This window comes from Pinus tabuliformis, chromosome J (assembly GCF_031772625.1).
Source record: "Pinus tabuliformis cultivar Carrire ecotype Pingquan chromosome J, CPIR1, whole genome shotgun sequence".
NCBI lineage: Eukaryota > Viridiplantae > Streptophyta > Pinopsida > Pinales > Pinaceae > Pinus > Pinus tabuliformis.
Window position 1 is genome coordinate 724,213,926 of NC_142295.1, and position 24,488 is coordinate 724,238,413.

The 24,488-nt window shown below is 42.6% G+C and overlaps 1 protein-coding gene across 1 annotated transcript in view; it reads left to right on the forward strand.

Annotated features, from left to right (window-relative positions):
• The first annotated feature begins 5,648 nt into the window (after window positions 1–5,648).
• LOC149228789 (uncharacterized) overlaps window positions 5,649–24,488 on the forward strand; it is a 93,404-nt gene continuing 74,564 nt past the window's right edge. The window contains exons 1-2 of the mRNA XM_089380862.1: window positions 5,649–5,664; window positions 14,649–15,335. Of these exons, the coding sequence (XP_089236988.1) occupies window positions 5,649–5,664; window positions 14,649–15,335 (703 nt within the window). The remainder of the gene's footprint in view (window positions 5,665–14,648; window positions 15,336–24,488) is intronic.

Consider the following 24,488-nt stretch of genomic DNA (forward strand, 5'->3'; position numbering starts at 1 on the left):
CAGGTGAAGGTAAAATTGTTGAATTTTCACCTCATGATGTTGTAATCAAGGATCTAAAAGATCCTAAACAGATTCTAGCTACTGGTCTTGCTGATGATTCCAAAAGGTTGTATAAGTTTCACAACTTTGGGTCATCCCATCTTCCCTCAGTATTTGTTGCTCATAATGATGAAGTGAGCAAACTTTGGCATGAGCGGTATGGTCACTTAAACTATCGCTCCCTTCAGCATCTATGTAAAGAAAACATGGTGACAGGTCTTCCTATGGTATCTTGCAAAGATGGTGTTTGTTCCGGATGTGTACTCGGAAAACATCATCGGGACAGTTTTGACAAACGTGCCTCTTGGCACGCCTCAGCCCCTTTACAGCTTGTGCACAGTGATTTATGTGGTCCTCTTCCTGTTGCTTCATTCTCTGGCTGCAAGTACTTCTTAACTTTCATTGATGATTTCTCCAGACGCACTTGGGTATACTTCTTAAAACTCAAGAGCGAAGTATTTACCACCTTTTTGGCCTTCAAAGCATTCGTTGAAAAACAATCTGGACATCAAATTCTTAAGCTAAGAACTGATAATGGTGGAGAATATGTTAAAAATGCATTCATCAACTTTTGCACCGAAAATGGAATTCAAATGCAACATACTGTTCCATACACTCCACAACAAAATGGTGTAGCTGAAAGGAAAAATCGCACCTTAAAGGAAATGGCTAATTGTATGCTGCAATCTAAAGGACTCAGTCTTAGTTTTTGGGCCGAAGCAATTAATTGTGCAAATTATATAATCAATCGCACTCCTACTAAGGTTCTAGAGAATATCACTCCAGAAGAAGCCTGGAGTTCCATTAAACCAGATGTAAGTCACTTTCGTGTGTTTGGAAGTGAAGCATGGGCCCATATTCCAGATGAAAAGCATAAAGCCTTAGAACCTAAGAGTGAGAAATGTACTTTTGTTGGATATTCTGAAGATGTAAAAGGCTATAGACTTATTCCATTTAAGTCCCAAAATGTTATCATTAGAAGAGATGTAAAATTTGATGAAAATAAATCGGCCTGCGAGCCTAGTCCGGCGGATGTGCCACCTCTTCCTATCTCTTCTATCTTTGAAAACATTTCTTCTTCTGATGATGAAAGCGAGGATGATAATCCTTCCCCACCTTCTCAGGATCCTCAACTTCCAAGATGGGTCCGTGCTACTCGGGATGCAGCAGGTGATCTTGCCGGTGATCCTACAGATCAGCGACGTACACGTTCTCAGTTTGAAAGAGCCTCTTCTTTACTGGCTCAAGCTCCAGTAAATCATGATCCTGACACTTTTGCAGAAGCTTCAGGCCATCCACATTGGGAAACAGCTATGAATGAAGAATATCATTCATTGATGACAAATGATACATGGGATCTTGTTCCTCTACCAAAGGGACGCAAACTTGTTAGATGCAAATGGGTTTACAGAACCAAGTATGGACCAGATGGGAAAGTTGATAAACATAAAGCTCGTCTAGTTGCTAAGGGCTTTTCACAGGTTGAAGGCATTGACTACACTGAAACCTTCTCTCCAGTTGCCAAAATGAACTCTATCCGCCTTGTTCTTTCCCTTGCTGCCTCTTTAAAATGGGAAGTCCATCAAATGGATGTTAAATCTGCCTTCTTGCATGGTGACTTGCAGGAAGAAATCTATATGGAACAACCCATTGGCTTCATACAAACAGACTCCAGCCTCGTTTGTCGACTTAAGAAATCCCTTTATGGCCTCAAGCAAGCTCCTCGAGCTTGGTATGCCAAAATGGATAGCTTTCTTTTAGAATCTGGCTTTTCTAGGTGTCATTCTGACAATACTGTCTACACCAAGAAAGTGGGCAACTCTCTCATCATCCTTGTTCTTTATGTTGATGATCTTATTCTTACTGGTAGTGATCCCAACCTTATAAACCATGTGAAGTCCAGCCTTAAAAAGAAATTTGAAATGACAGACTTAGGACACTTACACTATTTTCTCGGTCTTCAAGTCTTGCAATCCCAAGAGGGTATTTTCCTTTCCCAGTCCAAGTATGCTTGTGATATTCTTCGTCATTTTCACATGGAAGACTGTAAGCCAGCCACTTCTCCCTTTCAGTCTGGAGTCAAACTTTCAGTCTCTTGTACTTCTCCTGAAGTTGATGCTACCTTATACCGTCAACTTGTCGGAAAACTCTTGTATTTAACCCATACTCGTCCTGATCTTTCCTTTGCTGTTGGCGTTGTTGCTCGTTTTATGCAAAACCCCCGTGAAAGTCATTGGAAAGCAGCTAAAAGAATACTTCGTTATGTTCGAGGTACAGTACAGTTTGGGATTCATTACAGTGCCAAAGCAGCTCCTCTGTTAGTTGGTTTCACTGATTCTGATTGGGCTGGTGACCTTGATGATCGGAAGTCTACTGCCGGTTATGTCTTCACTCTTGGTTCAGGACCTATTACATGGGCTTGTAAGAAACAGGCTGCCATTTCTCTTTCATCAGCAGAAGCAGAGTATCGTGGTGCCGTGGAAGCTAGTAAGGAAGCCTTGTGGCTTCGTCAGATCCTATCAGAGTTTGGCTTTGAGCAGCAGCATCCAACCACACTTTGGTGTGATAATCAAAGTGCCATTCAGCTATGCAAAGATCCAGTCCAGCATCAGCGCAGCAAACACATTGAACTACACATGCACTTCATCAGAAAGCTCATTCATGACCATGTTCTTGAAGTGCAATATTGTCCAACAGATGATCAGGTTGCAGACATCTTCACAAAGGCTCTCACAGAGGCGAAGTTCACTAAACTTCGATATATGCTTGGAGTTCAGGAAGTTGTCACTAAGGGGGGATAGGCTCTAGTGCCTCCTTCCTTCTCCTATTGTGTCATATTTGTAAATCCTTCAATCCTATCCCAAGTTGTTCTTAAGGGGGGATGTTAGGATATTCCGACACATAGGATATAGTTAAGTTCAACTTGGTCTAGTATAGAGTTAGGTTAGAGTTAGGTAAAGTGTGTTTCTTTACCGTTGTACATTTTGTAACTTACAATCCGACGGTCACGATATGTAGTGATCCGACGGTTCACTCTCACCTCGGTATTACCGACACTTGATCCGTGGCTTGACACCCGATTGGTCCATGAGTTCTATTTAAAGCGCATGGAGGGTCATTGTTCGGGTAATCCGTGCATGAGAGAAGCTTATGTAAATTTTCATTCTTTGATTAATAAATTGTCTGTACCCACGTTGGGACAGGCCGTGGACTGTTTCCCTCCTTGCACTCTGAGGGTTTTAACCACGTCAAAAATACTGGTGTATTGATTTGAGATCTGGTTGTGAGCGGTGTCCTCTTGGTATTCTTTCTGAGGAACTTACCCTGTAAATTCCTACACCACTTGACTAGCCGAAGGAAGGATAGTCTTAGCGCTCCAGGCAGCTAAAAGGAGGCGCGAGACTATAAACTACTCTGCCTGAGAGTTGTGGGATGTTAGGACTGCGTGCAGTAGCGAGGTGTCATAGGGTCTGTGATAGCGTAAGGGTAGTTGTGCTAAAGCATGGGTTGGTTGGAAAGTGAACGTTATAGTCACTATTCATAATGTGATGCTTGGTTTGAGACCAAATGGAGTAGGCGACAGGCATTTAAGGCAAACTTTATGGGCTAGATTTGGGAAAATCTACTGCCAAGGGAGCATTAATGGATCGAAAGTGGGGGGAATAGTCGAATTCAAATTCAAAAGGCGTTATAAATTACAGAGGATTGTTCAACAAACAACACTTGTCCATTTGAGAACTGAGCTATTGCGCATCCAGAGATTTATGAACCCAGATCTGTTTGATCTTTTGAAGTCGAAGGTGTTGTTTGAAAACTTACCTGAGTCGTTAAGAGATTTGTGGAACAACAACATGACAACGTCTTAAGAAGCCATGGATATTGGAGAGATGACTGTTAAAGAGGCCGCGCAAGTCATGACGATAGGCGATGCCCCAGATAGCATCAGGATAGTCACAAAAATCCCTAAATCGCTGCGCACGCCAAGACCCAAGAAAGACAAGTAGACTATGGTTCCAGTGCGCATCTCCCTAGAAACCCGCTGAGAACTAAATTTACCATGGAAGAAAAAGGGAAGGTGATGAATTTGGATGTTGATGGGGAGGAGGAATATCTTGAGGAAATACTGGTGGAAGAGGAGGACGAAGAAATGGAGGAAGAAACCCACGGTGTGGATCCTCTAACCAGGTTGCCCGCATTTGTTCCTCCACGGAAGGGGAAAGCAAGGGTGTCAAAGGACCTAGATGAGAGCAAGAGCTCTCTGCAGACTTCGTTGCTACTCGATGATATCGTTTTTGATGGAGTGCACTTGGGATAGGTGCCAGTTCTAAAATTTCAAGACTAGGATGTCGTGGACCATGCGAAATTCCCACATCTGGTGACCACGCAGCTAATGTGGCTGAAGAAAAATACAATGACGAGAGTCATAGAGTTGGAACCACACAAGTGGTTGTGAGGAGTAGAGAAAGCAGGGTTGTTAAACCTGCTCTAGGTGCCGCATTACCATCGTGCCCTAGTGACTATCTTTGTCATTAGGAAGCTGCTCTACCTGGTGCATGATGGGCGTTTGTGGTGAGAGGAGACCATCCCCATCACGAACCACCTAATTCACAAAATTACCCAGCTCCCTTACAAAGGGGAGGATCCAGTAAGCATATCCGAGGGTAAAAGTGATGATTTGGCTATCACGGAGGCCATGAAGAAAAGGTTCAAGATGGAGAAGAAAAAGAGAGGGTATGTGATCTCTAGTATCAATAACACTGCGTTCAAAGTCATGACATAGATATTGGCCAGAAAAGTAATGTGGAAGTGTTGCGCGGATGAGGTGCCGTGCCGGTGGTTTCACTTTCCGTGCAGTGTGCAAAGGGGGTCCAATTTAACTGGGCCAATTACTTGTGCTGAGAATTCCAGGAAAATTGTTGTGAAGCACAGGAACAAGGGAAGACTTTCCACTATGCATGGCTTTTGTTGTCCATAGTGCTGGTGGCTTAGGAATTGCCTGAGGACAGCCAGTTGCCAATGATTGCGAAGGATCTTCCGGAGGCAGCGAAGTACACTTCGCTGTGGGCAACTAAAGATGTGCAAAGGATCAGAGACAACATGATATTCTGGGTGTTCATGGAGATGAACATCAGAATGGGGATTAATCGGAAGCTGCGGTTATCGCCCACTGTGTATAACAGTTTGCAGAGCTTCGTGGAGTTCAAGGTAGACTTCCATCATGTATATATCAGGGCATGCAAGGACCCCACAAAAAAACGGAATGATCTACCTTACCTGGCCACAGACGATGTCATATTCACCGTGCTTGAGTTGTGGCCACTGGAGTGGTGCGATCCCACCATATCTGCAGTGGAATCAGAGAAGTCTGCTACACAGAGGAAGAAGGAGGAGGCAAAACTATGGATGGCGTAGTTGGTAGAGAAGAGGAGGAATGAAGCAGTAGCAGCTAAGGTGTAGGAGGCATGCAACACTGTGAAGGCGGAAGAAGAGCAACAACAAGCAGCTGAGAAGGACCACGAGGGAGAAAAGTCACCTTCGCCCACACATGAGATAGATCTAGAGGAAGGTGGTGCGGACCCGCAAACAACATCCACACAACTAAAACGATAATGCTTGAGAGGGCAGGTGGGGCCGTGAAATAAGTCAAAAGCCTCCAAGACTTCTTTCAACCCGATCACCCTCACTGAGGTGGATCTCCATGACATAGGGGAGACAGTGTGGGATGTCACCCCGGAGGCCCTCCAGCAGGTCACGGAGGAAAACTAGATGGTGTTAGGGGCCCTCTGGACACAGATACAGGAGTTGCAGGTGTGCACTCCTCAGGCTGGTACTTTGTCAACCAGCCTCGCAGTAGTTACGACCGTGGCTAAGGAAATGGTACACGATCACATGACCAACACCATAGTGCTGCCAGAGGGTGCACTGGTATAGAAAATGAGGCCAACAGGTCTATGGTCAGTGCGCTGAAGGGAGTTGGGATAAACATGGTTGTGCTCCCTTGGGAGATGCTCTATGTTTTGCAGGATGGAGTGACTGTAGAACTACGGGCTAGGGAGGGCCGCGCACTCCAGGTGATGAGAAAGCAACGTATTAATATAAAATAATTAAGCCTACAACATGATGAAGTCATGACACAAAATAGAAAGCTAGTGCAGGTGGTTGAGGAAGGCTTCTAGATGGTCCCTGAGTTGGCCATCTCAACTGAGGAACCAACAGAGGCGCGCATCCAAAGAGTAGCAGCAGGGGTGCGCGAGGATAAAGAATAAATGGCTAAGGTTAAGCTAGAGTTGAACCTTCAGATAGCTGAGCTTCAATTGAAGGCGCAACCTTCAAATCTGCCTGAGGTGAAGGAACCGCGCACCAGCAGCATTACAGCAGGAATAACGGAGATCAGCAGTGGAGTGAAGGACTGCACCAAACTGTTTGAAGATTCGTTCGAGGTCCTCACCACTCTGTAGGAGGACTCGAACATACAATGCTTAGAAACAGAGGCGTGTGAGCTGTAGCAACAATGTGATGAAATAAAACGGACCACACAAATGGTGGCCCTTACACAGAGGCTCGCGCGGATGCAGTAGGAAAAAGCGCTGAAGGAGTAGGTAGACGTTGTGCGACATAAGGAAGTTGTCTTGAAGGTGCGCATACAACCATGGATCGATGAGGTGTTCATCATTACAACCTCGATTAAAGCCAAGCTCATGCAAATGTAGGGAACGCAGGAACAAGTGCAGGGCAACAGTTCAACTACAACAGTCTTTGAACAACACGTCCAGGAAGTACAACAGGAAACTGCTCAGTGCGCTGTCGATCTTGTAGCAGTCCAGGAAGAGTTGGGAGGTCTCCACACGGAGATCTCTGCACCGACATAGTGGCTCGAGGGCAAGTCACAATGTTTGTGTTGGGGGCCTATTGGGCGCGGGATCCCCCAAGGAAAGTTTTGGGGCTTACAACCTAGTTTTTGGTTAAGAGTTGTAAATCCAATGTAAAGACTCCGCATTTTGTGGGCGGGGAGTGCGAAGTTTTAAATGAGTCATAGGGTTGTCTACCCTCAATTTTGTAATGTAATGTTGGCTTTAGAGATCTACCCATGGTCCGCAGACCATGTGATTGTATAAATAGAGCGAGGCTTTAAGTAGTTGAGAAAATAGAATTAGAAGGAATGATGATGGAATACAAGGATAGTGGAAGATCTAAGCATAGAGTCGAGTCTTTGGGTCGTAGAGTAGGAGAAGTTTCTGCAGCTGAGTGCGCAGTGGCCTAGTAGTCCGTAGCTGAGTGTGCGGACCCCTGCAGCCGAGTGCGCAGGGCGAGTTGAGTCTATAACAGTTGAAGCATTAATAAAGAGAAGTTTTACATCAATTTTGTGTATTTATTTGTTGTTTTCTGTATCAAATATATTGGATATAAATTTCATTTATTTTGTCTATATGGTGCGCAAACATATCTAATTATGTTGATTAAGTAAATGTGAGATAAGGTATCTGTTTACATGAAGTTAACTAACAATTGTAAGAAGATAAGTAAGATACGTTGTGTAACTTGGGGAAATAGCATAGATCGCTACCCTAGCAGCACAAAAGCATCTCAGCCCCTAGTTAGGGCTGTGTGAAAGGCAATCCTAACAGATCGCGAAGGTCTCGCAGGTCAGTGCAATGCACAAAGTGACCTGTGAGAAGGTAGGCACAATTGGATTAAATTGACCCCTTAGACATATCCAGGGTGCAGAAAATTGGTTCCAGGATCGCCCCATACTACTTCGGATGAGACTTCAATCCGCGCAACACGGGCTGATGTCGAAAGGGATAGTAGTGTAGGGATTTTTTTGGCTAATTAACTCTAAACCTCAGTCAGGCCCCCTCAAGCCAACACCCTTCTCTCCAATATTTCCAAGCCTTTGATGCCATAGCATGGTGTTTTCTCTAGAAACCACTAGATTTTCTGCTCCACTTTCAGGAAACACATAACTGTTGCACCCATCAATAAGAGTGCTACCTTGCAGCTTGTACAAGGTTCCAATCCGAACTCCCCACATCAGTACCAATGATCCCCAAACCATCTTGCAGGTATCTTTCTCGAACACTGTTTTTACACCTTCATCATCTAGCTTGCTTACAAAAATCAGATTTCTGGCCAATGTAGGAATATGCAGAACACTCGGAAGTGTTATAACCCTTCCACCTTGCAACTTCATCTTTACTTTTCCATGACCAACAATTCTAGCCTTCCTATCATCCCCTAAGAAGACCTCACCACCATCATATTTCTCATACTCGTAGAACCACTCTCTATGGGGAGTGAAGTGAAAGGATGCACCTAAGTCAGTCAACCATACCTCATGATCTACATGTGTAATTGAAGAAGCCAAGTGTTACACTGTAATTTGTCACTATCTTCACTCCAGTCCTTCTACTGTGTCATGTGTCCAAGTCAACCATGCTCAAATGCTCTCTTGTGCTGCCAACAGACCCATTTTTCCTAAGTTATCTGCCTCATCGCGTCTATGGACTAAATATACGTGCTGACAGGTTCTCATAAATAGTCCAGCTACGCTGCCATCATGGAAGTACATCTAATTCCCACGATGGCCCGATTTCATGCTCCAGCGCAAGGTCACTTGTTATCTTTAGTGATGATCTGACTAGCTACATTTCTCACTTGTGATGTCAGTGCTAGATCCCAGTTATCCACCCGCGATGATCCAGATTGGGTGAATTTGTTCCAACAGTCGGCCTTCCAGATGACTCCAGACCTGGTTGTTGGCATAGTTTGTATCGCCCTCCTTTCTTTGGCATGGAAGTTCCATCAATTGTGCTACCTTCCTTTGGGATAAGCTCACTCTTCCACCTTTCATGGAGACTCCTTCTCCTATTTAAACTCTCACCATTGCTATGCATTGCTCGTTTCTGATAGTTGGCTAGTTGAGTAGTGTTGTTAGTGTTTGTGGGTTTGCTAGATAGTTGGTGCGAGTGTGACAAGTGTGGGATTGTTGATAGCTTGTGGAAGGTTGTGAAGTGCCCTTAATCTTGTGTAAAACTTATGAGTGAGAGAGACTTGTATCTTGGGAGATCCATCTTCAAAGAGTGAATGCTTGAGGAACATGCTGGCTGGATCCCTCTGAGAAGGCTTGTGACATCAAGACTTTGGTTGTAAGCTTACTCTTATTTCATTATTAATACAATCAATGATGTTTTCCTATGTCTTGTATGTAATTTACTTGATAGCTCCTGACTTCTTGACTTTGTGAGTAAACAGATCATTGTAGTTTCCGGTTACGTGCTTTGTTGTATTTCCTTTGCATTGTTTCAGGTTGATCATTCATTAGGAGAAGGAAACGGAAGCTGGAGTAGCGCAACGGAACTCCATCGACCATTGGTTGAGGTAGGCCTCCAACTATGACTGTTTAAGGAAAACAATTGTTGATCTGTCCTTGTTTGTGACTAGACCCACTCTAGGGCTAGAGGGGTTTCCTCTGTCCTCAGAGGGAACACTTTCCTGCATCACACCAAGTATACATCCCCACCTTCATCTGAGGTGGTTTTCACCTCTACAGAAGGAGCATCATCAGATCCCTTTCCTTTGTCAGGAGCTTTAGATTTATAGTCCCTTTTGTAGTTCCCTTCATTTCCGCATTTCCAACACACCTTTACAGGTTTTCCTAGAGATTTAGATCTCCCTCTAGATTTAGATCTCCCACTCGATGACTTATTTTTGTTTCTATTCTGGGACCGTCCTCATACAGACAAGGCATCACCATTTTTGTTGTCCATATTTTTTCGTCTCATCTCCTCCATCAGCAAGGATGAGACTATTTCATCAAACTACAAGGCAATTGCATTGCTACCTATTTCCATAACCAAACTATCCCAAAAATCTGGTAGAGAACACAACAAACCAATGCACTTATCTTCATCTAAAATTTTAATATCAACATATAATAACTGACTTACAATAGTATTAAATGCGTTCATATGCTTTGTCACCGAGTCCCCATCTTTCATCCTCAGGTTATACATCTTTTTCCATAGGAACAATTTATTCACCATAGACTTAGATTGGTACAAAGTTCCTAACTTGACCCACAAAGCCTTAGTCATGGCTTCCCCTGGTACATTCAACAATAGTGAATTTGAGACACATAATTGTATTGTGCTCTTTTCCTTCTGATCCAACTTCTTCCATTCATCAAACGCTCCCGTTGGTTTATTACCCGAATCTACCACAATCCACTGATCTTTATCTACCAATAGATCCTCCATCTTGAGTTTCCATAACTCAAAACTCTGACCATTAAATTTCTCGATCTCTATCTTTCCACTGCTCACCATCTTCTTTCACCACTAGAATCGATCCCCCAGATCTCCCGCTGAATAGGGTCTACCACAGGCCTAAGCGAAACCCCTCAGCGAAAAAGGCATCCCCTTGAAGCCAAAACAACTCTGAAACCAAATTTAGGTTTTAACCACATACAGAAATTACCTGCATATGAATTCTAAAAAATAGAAAATAAACAAAGGCGAGAGCATAACACAGAAAACAATATACACAGAGATTTTCCCTTGGATCCCAAAACCAGGACTACCAACTTGATTTTTCATTATTTTTTTTTCAATGTTACAATACATATATATACATGCCAAAGCATCCAATACCATGGGCTGAAAACCATCGTGCCCAAAACCATGTGCGAAAACCATGCACAAAACCATAGGTAGGTTCGCCCTACCTAGTATAGGGTCCAGTCCTTTTTCCCCGGGGCGCTACCTTGGACCCTGTAGAGGGGGGCTGTTTTCCCCCCTAAAACCCCCTAGACAAGGGGGGTTGCCAACCCCCCTGTGACCCCCTCACTGCGCAATTGGCGCAATGAAAGGGGGGCTCCGGGCCCCCCTCTAACCCCCCGATTAACTAGGGGACATAGTCATGGAAAGAATATAACACAACCCAACAGTTTACTTGTTGTCCTATGTGAATGATGGCGTAAAGGTTGATTTTCTTCCACGATTTCTAATTGATTTTATTATAAAAATAAATAAACAAAAAGAGGTTAATCTAGGCAAAAGAATTACCAAGTAACTGTGAACTGCAATATACCGCCTCAGAGGAGTCAAGGACTTAACATACGTGCAGGTAATATCCTCGAATGTTGTTTTTAGTGTATCATAGTATACAATGCGTCCAACTCAATTACCTATCGATGGATAGAAACCTAATGTAGTCCTCTCAAATATACCTAAAAGTACGTGAGGCCCAATCCGTGTTAGCACTGTCTAATGCGAAACCGTAGAGTGAGAGCATTCCCTTATACTTTTCGTACTATAATACCAGCCAATATACCCGAAAGTACGTGGACGAGCTACGATATACTTACATACATGGAATGAGGTATCATACTCGGAATGTATCACAGATCATTAGCGACATCTGCTATGTTTAACGATGTTGGAACACGTCTCTAGCCTAGACCTCTAAATGTTATGCGTTAAGTTACAATGCTCCATTAGGTTAATTGAGATAAATTTTATTTGATCTTGTTTAAAAATTTTCCTTTCATGTTCACCACGTGATGTTTTTGAAACTCCTAGAATGCAACTAAGATGGGAAACACTCTTTTCATTTGATTTAAACAATGAAAACCATAACTAAAAAGGATAGAGAAATTAGAATATTTAAACAAAGAGCATACAACACATCTAATGCAACTTTTCCTATACCATTCCTACAAGCACATACAAACTTCTAAATGCATTATGCATGTTTTCCTTTTCATTCCTTTAATGTTTAGATGAACATAAAGAAACTAAATTCACAAATGATCAATCAATACTTTTCACAAGAAACAAAGACTTTATGGCAATTTCTTTTTTATAAAAGTAAAGACTAATCAATGTAAGATTACTTTGGGATTGATTCGACAATGATAAAGAAATCATAAAGAAAAATTGAACAAACAAAGCCAAAGTGGGCATGGTAAAGAAATGCTAATTTTGACTTCAGGGACAAAGAAACATTGACCATTCAACAAATAATATGTGAAAGAGTTTGGAAAAAATCAAGCAAAAGGATGGGTTTTTGACTTGACAGGGACCATCGCAGCCCTGGGTGGGAGACAATGCATTGCATAGCACTATCTCTAGGCTAAGGCTGCTCTGCAATGCACTATGTCAAGAATAAAAATGCGTTGATGCTAGAGAGCACTATCAACACACAAATAAGCACACATTTTGACCAAACAAGCTTCAAAATGTCTGAATATAGGTAAATGAACTCAAGAAAAGTCTACTGGTGCTGCTAAGACAAGGGATAACTACCAGGAATGATGGTCGTTCCCTAGTATGGTCACCAATTTGTTATACGAAATTTATAACTATGGATAAGTATATCTTCCCTAAGTGGGTAGTTACACTTAGAACAATTGAAGTAAAGATGTTTAACATTTTCCTACAATAAACAGATAAGATTAAAAAACCTACTTGTGATCATTCACTTCCTTTGATCTTCTTTGAGTTGCTGCTGTCGCTCCCGCTCAAACTAAATTCGCTCAATTAGTACCTACCAACATAAATGGAAGACGACAACAATCAAAGAATATGATCTATTTATTGTAAACAAAGGGAAACAACAACATTTTAACATACATTCATCATAGATATAGACAAAAGTATTGGTAAAGGAACAAACAACTTTATTTATTGATAGAAGAAGAAGTTACACCCAATGTGGTTCGATCTCGTGTCACTCATCCAGCTTAGTCCAAACCATCATCACACCAATAGCAACATCAATCCAACAAAATAACATTACTTTGATAATGATTTCAAGTATCTAAACCAACAGTATTTCTCTATAATATCCAAGCTCTCTGGCTCTATGATGGGAGGCCAATTTATAGATGAATGAAAGTGGTTTTGTCATTAATATTGCATTGAATAGTTTTCCATAATTGGATGATTAGTTTCCATGTTCAAAGGGATGAGAGGATAGAGGATTAGATAATCCAAGGCTATCCTAGGTCGAGTTCATCTTGATAGGATAGGAGCTGGGTTCCTTCTAGAAGGCTCTAGAAAGGAGGAATATACTCAGGATCCAATGAACATTTTGAGGATTGTTGCCCAACGTAGGCTTGAGTGGGCTTAGGCACTCTACAAAACAGCCTTGAATGGGGCTACCCGCTCTGCAGAGCACTTACCCCTGACCAGGGGTGCGCTGATGACCCAAGGAAGCACTTCAATAGGGTTTGAAGTTAGGAAACTCTCATGGATGAAAGCACTCAATGAGGTGGCATATAGAAACTAACTTAGAATTTGATAGACCCTATTTACACTGATTTGATCGTTGAGAGTGATGTGCCCAAATAGACCTATAACAAGGATTCAGAAAATGGGAACACATCCGTGCAAAATCGTGTCATGCATGTGACAATAGTGAGATGCAAACAAAAACTGAAACGATGCTTCTACAAGAAAATATACATTAAAACGACAACAAGCGTTCAATAAAACCAAGAAAACTACGTTCATACAAAGCGAAATATGAAAAGTGAGAGAAAAGTAGCAAATGACATGGAAAGGAGACTTACTCGGAAACAACTGATCTGAATGTGCCGAAGACTCCTAGATGTGTTGTGGTATGTTAGAGCTCCAAGATTGATGTGGGGAATGAGATATGCAACATCGAATAAATAAGTTTGAGGCTTATGACGCACATGCCACAAATTTGGGAAAAAGCGACACTTGGAGGGAAGTTTCTAAAACGATCTTTGCATGTAACCTCTAACTACTAAAAATAGATCCCTAAAATTTAGGTATGTTTTTTGCATGTTGTTTTTGTTATTTCGGGAAAAATTAACCCATGCATGCAAATCAGGATTGCTCAGTCCCGAAGGGAACTGGTCAACTTGAAGGCACATGCAGTAGTTTACAAACCTGGGAAAGGGATTTGCGTAGTTCGTGGGCTCGTGTCCCTCAGGCATTACGCAATTTCTAGGGTCATCTGATCTAGGTGGATTTTGGTGGCCACCCACCTATCCCACTTGGACCCCCACAACTATCTCTTTTAGTTTTTTAGTTTTCGTAATTGTAGCACAATTTACTATTTTTAGCAGTTTTTTGGTCTTGAACTTCCGGAGCTGTTTTGAGGCCATAAACGACGTTTTTTGTGAAATATGGGAGCAACATGGGTCCATGGACTGATGTTTGTCTTCCCAAAGTTTTAGTGCTCGAATAGATATTTCTAACAAGCTATTGTACATGTCAAATGAATAGAGGGTGCCAAAGTTACGACCCAGGGAAGTTGATGTACCAACTTACCCAAAATAGGACCCACAATTTGGTGTTTCTTCTTCTAGGGTTAGGTTTTGGGATGTTAAGGGTTTTCCATTGTTTCTCAACAATAAATAGGCCTTCGAGCCTCATTGTAACACAATTCAGAGGCATGTAGCCGCCACATCTCTTCTAAGGGATAAGCTACCATCACCCTAGCTGGTTTATATCCATTTCTGTTTGTAAGCATATTTCAGTATTTTACATTAATGAAATGACGTATTATTTCCATTGCATCTCTGTGTTTATGGTTATCTCTGTAATTTATTGTGTTCCTGTTTAAATCTGGATCAGTGGTGGAGCTAGTTATCGTCGGGTTGGAAAGACGCCTAGCCCGTAAGCAGGGGCTATCCCCTGTTCACTTCGATGACCTATACTTAATTAGGATTTGTCACGCGCGATATGCCGACGACTTACCACTGGGAATCGTGGGTACCGTAGAGCTCATAAGAGGAATCCAGAAACGTATCACCCACTTCCTACAATCCGGCCCGAACCTTGAGGTAGGCTCTGCAGGATCAACTTACATAGCTGCACGGAGTACGGTAGAATCCCCCGGTACGGTCATTCGGGAAGTCCCTTCGAGGGCGACTCCCATACAATTCTTGCGAGAGCTGGAGAAGCGCCGGAGAGCAAAGCACCGTATCCATATCACAGCTTCCCACCTACGCTCCGCCATCCATTCCAAGTTGGAGGACCTAGGGAGGAGTATCCCGATCCAACAGCTGACGAAGGGGATGGAAACAGGGAGTCTACAGGACGCGGTTCAACTAGCGGAGACTCTTGGAACAGCTGGAGTAATAAGTCCCCGAGTGAGCGTGGGCGTATTATGGGAGACCGTCAAGCACATCCGGCGAAGATTAGGGGAAATCTCGTGCCGGAGCAACGTGCCATCAGACGTTCAACAGGCAGTCTCACGATCAGGCAAATCGTTGAGCGTCTGGGAGTTGTCATTGTATACTCCCAGAGAAGCGCTGGGGGGTGAGTGATCTTCTTTTTCTCTGTTTTTCTTTGCATGTCGCCAACAAGGTCAGGATATAGGGAGTTAGGTCTTGAATTGGTCAAACTTTTGCAAGACCAGCCTTGAAATTCAAGATGGCCTCCCATGGCGAATGAAAATAAAGATGAGGGGGAAAGAGATCCTACCAAAATCTTGCTCGAAGAATCCCTTGAGCGGTAAAGGAACACGATGATGGATAACTTTTCCCAGATCCTTCAGCGGCTACCTAGAGGTGACACATTTGCTTCCAACAACTACTCGAGAAACGTACACCCTTTAAGGTACAAGTTAATTTTGAAATCCCCATATTCGAGGGTAAAATAGACGTAGATGTCGTAGATAAATGGTTAAATATGCTAGAAGGGTATTTTTTTATTCATGATTTTTCTAGTCGGGAAAAGATTATTTACGATCTTCTCAAAGCAGCCCCCCACGTCAAGGACTGGTGGGAACCTACTGCAAGTAGAAGGATGAAAGTACAGGCTCACTATTTTCGGTCGCACCCACTTGGAATTCATTCCGGGATGCCATCAAGGAGCAGTACTACCCTGTCAAAAGCTACGAGGACAAATACATAAAGTGGACCACGCTGCGGTAGGGAAGGGACCAAGATGTGCTGGAGTTCATGAAAATTTTTCATACCCTTCACACAGAGTAGGGTATCAAGGACTCTGAGCTGCATTTGCTACTCAAATACCATAGCTGCCTACATAAGTACATCTAGGAAGAGATGGAGTTCCTGAACATCTCCTCTCTCGGCGCAGCGTACCGATACGCTATCAAAATCGAGTAGAAGTTCAAGCAGAAGAAGTAAGAATTTGGATCTGCAAATCTGAAGACCAAAGGACAAAGCCAAAGAAGGGTGACCCAAGACAACCCATCGAAGCCACAAGAAAAGAAAAACACCACGAAGTCGAAGAAGGACATAGGAAAGTGGTGTGAGTTCCATAAGAGCCCCACTCATAGCACAAGTGAGTGTCGGACCAAGCAGTCGCTGGTGGCCGAGTTAAAGGCTTCATAATTAGATGCATGTTTTGACCCAGAGTCAGGACCCGACAAGGGGAATGGAAAATGGAAGCAAATCATTGATGTGGAGCCCAACGCTACTGTTGCAACCACCAAGATCTAGAAGAATGAGCACGAAGACCCAGAGGAGGGGGAGCATCTTTTCCACTCACAAATGTGGGTGAAGGGTTCGCCACTATAATTCATTGTCGACAGTGGTAGCCAAAAGAACCTCATTTCAGCAGAGGTAGTGAAGTGGTTGGGCATATCGACTGCACCACACCTGCAGCCGTACAGTAATCGGTGGCTACACCAAGGGAAAGATATTCGAGTTCGCCAGCAGTGCGCCTTCCCTACAGCCTCAAACCCTTCACAGATGAGGTATTGTGTGATGTTACACCTCTGGATGTTTGTGATGTATTATTAGGCCAACCATACTTGTGGAGGTGACATGCTGTGTATGAGTCAAGGCCTCGTGTTTTTATTATTTCTTTGGGTAATTCATTATACAGGATACCAGAGGTAGCCCCACCTACCGCCACCTCTTTGATCGCTGCTAAGAAAGGCAACAAGCTCATCTCACAAACTATGAAATTTATTTTCTGTCTGGTTCACTCCCAAAGTAAGGGGAAGATCGTTGCCACATCCATGACCCCCACAAAGGGTTCCTCCACACAGCAGCAACAAAAAAAGGATACGGTTATTACAGAACATAGGAACAACTTCTCCTCACCCATAGGGGTACCACATAAGTTTGAAGTGGGCAAAAAAGTTTGGTTACATCTGCAGAAAGAACGCCTTACAAGAGCCCATCAGAAGCTCAGACCACTCTGACATGGTCCTTACAACATTACCAAGGCTGTGGGAAATAATGATTTGGAGCACATCATTCCTCTATTCCTTTTCTTGCACTAAGTGTTCAATGTGGAGCACCCTCGACCATGCTTCCCACCATTACTGGACACATCCGTGATTGCAGAACAGCGCACTAGGGACCAAGTTCAGGAGATGGAGGAACTCAATGCAATGGGGACCATTGCTTCTAAGGAGGGAGGAATGATCCACGTGGATGTTGGTGGCCACCCAACTATCCCACTTGGACCCCCACAATTGTCTCTTTCAGTTTTTTAGTTTCCATAATTGTAGCACAATTTACTATTTTTAGCAGTTTTTCGGGTCCTAAACTTCTAGAGCCGCTTTGAGGCCCTAAACGACGTTTTTTTTTGGAAATCTGGGAGCAACATGGGTCCATGGACAAATTTTTCTCTTTCAAAAGTTGTAGTGCTCGGATATATCTTTCTAACGAGCTATTGTACACGTCAAATGAAGATTGGGTGCCAAAGTTACGACCTCGGGAAGTTGATGTACCAACGTACCCAAAACGGGGCCAACAATTTGGTGTTTCATCTTCTAGGGTTAGGTTTTGGGATGTTAAGGGTTTTCCATTTTTTCTCAACAATAAATAGGCCTTTGAGCCTCATTGTAACACAGTTCAAAGGCATGTAGCTGCCACATCTCTTCTCAGAGATAAGCTACCATCACCCTAGCTAGTTTATTTCCATTTCTATTTGTAAGCATATTTCAATATTTTACCTTAATGAAATGAAGTATCATTTTTGCTACATCTCTATGTTTATCCTTATCTCTGTAATTTGTTATGTTACTATTTAAATCTGGATCATCAGCAGGTCACTGCCTCCCAAAATTATGCAATTTATGGCTTGAAGCCCGGTGTTGAGCTAGATTGTGCAATTTTGGAGCCCAACAGGATTGCACAACTTCTAGAGGTAAGGCTAGTTCCCCTCTAGAATTGCACAATTTTCTGAGTGAACATTTCAACCCGAAAATTACCTAAATCTGGAATGGCAGCCTTTGATGGGAGATAATCAAGTTGACATGCACAAGCTAGCAAGCCACTAAACCTTAGTTGAAGCCTATGTACTTGACAGTGAAAGACATGGTGCTAAGGATGGTTGGTAGGGAGGCTCCAAAATGAAGCTAAGGAAAAATTTTGGAGGGTGGTTGTAGCCACTACAACACTTGGCAACACACTGGTAGACTCCAGCTCTCTGCACGAAACTTGCCTCATGAAAAGCAAGTCTAATACCTGCAGAAGTATTGTTCAGTTCTTTGATCATCTTGACTCCTGCACTAGCTTAATTGAAAGATGTGGCATATGCCATGCTATTGGTTGGTCAACATATATTCCAAGCCAAGTCAACACAATTGTTTCGATAGTGATGAAGGGTATATTGGTACACAATAAATATGATAGTCAGAGTTTAAGTTTCATCTATGGTGTTGCTTCACTACCAGTAGGCTCGGACAATACGCCGACAGAGTCATGCAAGAACACAAGCATCGCTCCACGACCAACGAGCTTGGTCAGTACCCCAACGGAGTTACTTGCATCACCCCTTTATGCAAGAAGCCTTTCTCTTCTTTCGCCTTATTCTTTTTTCATGTTTCAAAAATTTTCACATTTTCATTTTTCATTTTTCATTTTTCATAATTGTGAATAACACTTATTCATTTCAGAGGGGGAAGAGGGATCCCAACTTATTGAGAGTAGAAGAGGTTGTTCCTTCAGAGAAGTATTTTATGTATACCTCTGACATACTTGTTAAGTTTTCCCCCCTCACCTTACTCTACTTGACTGAGCTAACAATGGTTAACCTAAAACCATTGACTAGAGTAGGTGATACTAGTTAGCACGCAAGCATTGTGTTTTCATCAAGGTTCACTTCGAACATCACATATTTTCCATTGGCATATCATGGAATGAATATAACCAGTTCTACATACAGAGATAAGACAACAAATAACCAAGTATTGATAACTGTACAAGTCCTCTTGCACTTTACCCTCGCTTGTTTCAAGAGTCATACATGGTTTCATGCGAAAGTAGCCTACAAATGTAAACAAGCAAAAAAAAGCCTAAAAGAGGAATGAGCAGAAGCAAATGTGAAAGCAAAGCGAGTAAGAAAACAATCAAGAAAGAAAACATAAACACAAGGCAAGAAGAAAACATGCATGTAAGAAAAGAAGACAAGAATAAAACACTACTCCTACTCCTAAGCTAATGGTACATGGACCTGTACACGTGAAGTGATATTTCCAATGCAGCCATCGGTGCATTTGTTGACCCATGTCGGTGAAGGCATGGTTCGTGAACAACATAGTTGCATGAACTAGCAAACATGAAAGATAAAACAATGAAGACAAACACACTCTGAGTCTAAATGCATCGACAAAACATAGATGAGTGTAAGTGCATGACATGAAATCCGTGGACTTACCATGGTGTTGTGCGACACTGCGTGCAGATGTTAAGCATATGCATTCTCTTGACTATGACATGCAAGAAAACAAGAGAAACAAAGAAAACTTGTGTCACGCACGTGTGCTTGCTGCATAAGATTCCTCCAATGCATGAGCTATGGGATCATGTAGTTCGAGTGGAGGAAGCGAAATATGTGTGTAGGATTGATCTTCAATGCATACAAATGAGTGATGAGGAGCCTTAGGTGTTTCAACAATTTCCTGACCAAAAGTGAAACCCACCTAAGGACTGTGAGGACCTGACATAACCATCGGCTCAGGCTGAAGTGCCTCGACACTCTACAGGGTTCTGACTTCATCGATAGATAGACCATCATAAATAGGTGGCTTGGAAATATCAACAATGACAAAATCAACATCGTGATTGAATATGGGAATAAAGAGATCACAAAAACTATGCGCATAAGAATCAATGATTTCGTTGGCATCCTCATGATCAGATAAATCAAACAGAGGGGTAGATGAGAAGCAAGAGTGTTCACACTCTGCGTTTCCAAAAAAAGAAGATGAAAAATCAAGTGGATTTTCAATGCAGTATTTGTTCTCTCCACTATCGAATGATGGACTGACATCCGTGTGTTTTGTGAATGATCAATAATAGGTGCATCCATTGATGGGGATGCACAAGGGAAATCAGAGATAGAAAAATCACCAAAGATGTCAAGAAAAAGCAGAGGAGGCATAGACAAAAGGAGATCATCCTTCACCGTGGGTTGATGTTCAGGTTCCCAGTCATACTCATCATGAATGATAGTGTAGGTTGGTTGTGCAACACCAACTCTGTCGATGGCTTGATCCTCATTCACAATAAGTGTAGAGTCTAGAATGGAAGAACACAAGAAAATGCAATCTGGAGGATCAACAGAACACGAAGATTGAGGCTGTGGTAACAAATTCATGTGACAACCCATGGGCTTCGCAACAAAATTTGCGTGAAAATTGACAGAAGTGATGTTGGGAGGATTTGACAGCTGAACACATGTGTGTGCATGTTCTCCCACATCACTTTGTGGTGGTGAAGTTGTTTGATGAGGGTATGGTGGACAGTCACTTGTGACAGCGTTTGTGTTTGTCGGTGATTGCATGGCTCCATCACTGAAGTATGCTGAGCGGGGTTTGAACTTAAAATTCATCTTGGGATTGACTGATTTGTTAAGACAATGTTCGAATCTGTCCCAAAGATGAGAAACTTCATCTGGCCTTTTGGAGCTTAAAACTGCAATACACGAAAGTGCTGCCAAAAATCCATGGGTGATTCTTGCAAAGTCTTCCATTGTTTTAACAATTTTTTGTCAAGAGTTTCTGAATCAAAATGAGGGAAAGTGGATATAATGAGATCACAGAAGTGGTCAAGTGATTTCATGCTTTCAGGTGGTCGGCTACTACACCATCGTTGTGGGGATTCACAAAGTGTGCGTGAAAGAAACAAGTTGGCCTCTTCATCAGAGAAGTCATCTCCATCATCAATAAATACATAGAAGTCTTGCAAGTACTCAGACCAGGCCACTTCGCCTTCTCCATAATACGTGAATTCCAACATGAGATCAAAAAAATCCCTCGTGATGTCGAGATGTTCAGCATTAGAGAAACATTGTCGAGAGTTGAGTCTAACAGTATCCATGATAGATATGCGAAGATTCAAAACAGGATGGGAGGAAAAAACTTATCATCTAGCCCTCCTTCTAGTGCAAGAAATGTTGACGGTGTTGGACCCACCAACATGTCAGGGGATCCCCCCAGTAAGAAGTCCCAGCTAGACCTCCTATTGTTTGGTGTAGGAGTCCTAGCAGTGGGTTGTAGAGTATCACCTTGACCGCGGTTGCGCGCAGAGGAAAGCAGGATGTCCTTGTTGGTAGCAAGGGTGTGACCAATGCAACAAGCCAAGGAAGGTATATGACGGGTTCTAACGCACAGGAAGCGGAATGAGTGCACCCCTTGGAAACTTGCCAAAACATATGGCTTGGAAGGAAACACACGAGAAAATATATATCACAAGCTGGAAGGTAGGTGAACCAATGATCGAATGTGATGGTTAAACCAACGACACATCTCAATAACATTCATACATACATATATAGAAAGAGTCCATATATATATGTGTAAGAAAACAACTACATACATCATTAGAGTAACCAAGACAACTGAAATAAAATAATAAAATATGCATGAAATATGCTAGCTGTGTTATATTAAGAGTGAAATATCCAATCATATAGTAAAACCATGACCAACCACTAGTTCCAACAGCAAAATGTTACAGTCACTATCGCCTGCTCCTCCAAAGAGACGTACTAGCTCTGCACTGTGGAGAAGCCAAGGCTCATTACAATACACTGAAATATTTCTTTAAGATACACCTATAGGAAGCTTGGATCCCAAAAGCCTATACAATGAGTTATGAGGTTCTATAAATAGCAAAGGGTGGGGTGACCCTTAACATTCCCCTTTGTGACTCTTCACCTACCTTCATGACTCTTCAACTACTACATGACTGTTACATTCAACTATCAAAACTTGGTCTTTCACTTTCAAAAGATGTTACATTACAATATGCACATGTACCCATGCGAGACAAAATAGGCTTGAGAAAACCATGCAAGACACTACTTACAACTCAAACAACTGTGGGAAGACCAACTCTTCGACATCCTCTTGATGGTCAACGATAGCGAACTAATGCCAAGCTTGGTATTCCGTGATGGTGTCTGCGTGCTCAATGGTGACATCCTTCTGAAAGAAAACTCTTTCCTTTGTTGCATCTAGGTACACTAATCTAGAACCTCTGTCCAATTCATCTGCTAACATGTGCATCATACCCTTGAGTGTAGCCGAAAGAGAAGCATATTGATGCACAGTGTCTGTTTTGATCTCTAAGTCTGCATTGGTGGCTACACACATCAACTTGTCAAAGTATGTGTCCAACTCTGTTCAGACTTGGATCTTTGAATTTTCTTCGGTGAGTGTGCCAATAGATGGGATCGTGTGCATGCACACAACAACATCCATGCTTCTGAACACCCTTGCATGCAAAGCCTGAAAGCTGGTGATGAGCTGCGGGAGTTCCTCATTACTTTGGATCTGACTCCTGATGTGTGCCTTCAAATCTACTTCCCTGGGCTTCATCATCTTTTGCAAGTGCAATTGGGCTCCTTTGTACCTCATTGTCAATGTCTGCATGTGGTCAAAAACAGTGTGTAAATTTGACAAGATGCGTGCTCTCCTAGCACAATATTGCTGTGAACCGTTGGGATGGACAACTTCTTAATGAACGATGCCGAATCTGGAAAACAAAATTCGCATGACTGTTTCAAGGGATGATACCTCATCCATATCACTCTCTTCAACTCTGATATGGTGGATGATGTAACCTATTATCCTCCTTTCTTGGCCGCTTGTAATTCCTTGGCCATGCACGCATTCTCTACTATCAAGAATCGAACACTCAAGTTGGTGGCCTTGACATATTCTCTAGTAGCTTCAGCCAATGTTGTTGGATGCTTGCGCACATCAGATACGATCACTCGTTCTTCAAACTATGCAGGATATGTGTGGACATCTGGAGTAGGAACTCCGTGTGGCTACAAAAATCTATGTTGCGACTCGTCGAAAGATATGTTGTGCATCTCTGCTTCTGGATTGTCTTCAATGATATCTGTGTCTTCTTTATTGCTTGCCACTTGCTTTGATTTCAGATCCAGTGAAGCTATTGGAGCGACCTCTCAGTTATAAGGAAAAAGGTCAATATCCTATTTGGACTTCGACTGCACCACATATTTATCCATATGCTCTAGCATCTGTTCAATTTCTTGAGCTAAGTCCTGCTCCTGCAACTGCTCACCCTATCCAATCTGTGTCAGCTGCTTGAATGAGTCTATAAACTATATGGGCATAGTATCTTTGATCTGTACATGTTGCGCCTCCTACTGTGTCTATCCTTGCTATGCTTTCTTCTCTATTCTGCGTAGCTCCTGTTCTTCCCAAAGTTGCTGCTTCAACTCTTGCAACTCCTTTTCTGTTACCTCCATCCTTCATTTATCTCTTTTCCTTTGTGCTTTCCTCTTGTCACATTATCGCCTCTTAGCCTCATTCTCTAAAGATGCTTTCATCATGAGTGGATATGCCTTGAAATTGCGTCTTTTTTCTGCCTCTACACTGTCAACAACCTTTCTTTTGCCTTTGTCATGCACAGGTCTATTACCCTCTTTTGTTGATGATGATGGTGCTCTCTGAGATGCTGCTACGCTAACCATTCCACAACTATGCCGACTGGTTCATTGAGCCTGAAGAAGTTGTGACATTATCTCCATGGGTATTCCTCAGGTGAATTACATGCCCCTTGGATCCAAGAAATTTCACTCTCGCACAGTGGTATTTTACAAAGCAATGTGGGTCATATGGATTGAAAATTCTGGTGCCGAAAGTGAACCTTTTGAAATCTTCCATCTCGGCGTCAACGTGCTTGAGATTTTGTATTCCATACAACTCGATCCGCAAGGGAAGAGTGAGAAAAGGTGCCTTCTTCTTCCTGTGCAGTCTATTTGGCAACCCTATCGAGATGTGATATGACACCTCTTGCATGACGAGCTTGTCCATGGAAAACTTCGGTAAAACATGCGGAGGCTCCTCCACACTGTACATTTATATGAAGGTGCCAAGGGGTGAGGCATACCAATCTGCTATGTCAATCAATGCCTCCCTCACTTCTTGTGACAAGCAAGGTGGATCCTTCTCAAATATCATTTTGTACACCGGGGTGACAAAGTGGTCTGATAAATGTGTGATGACTA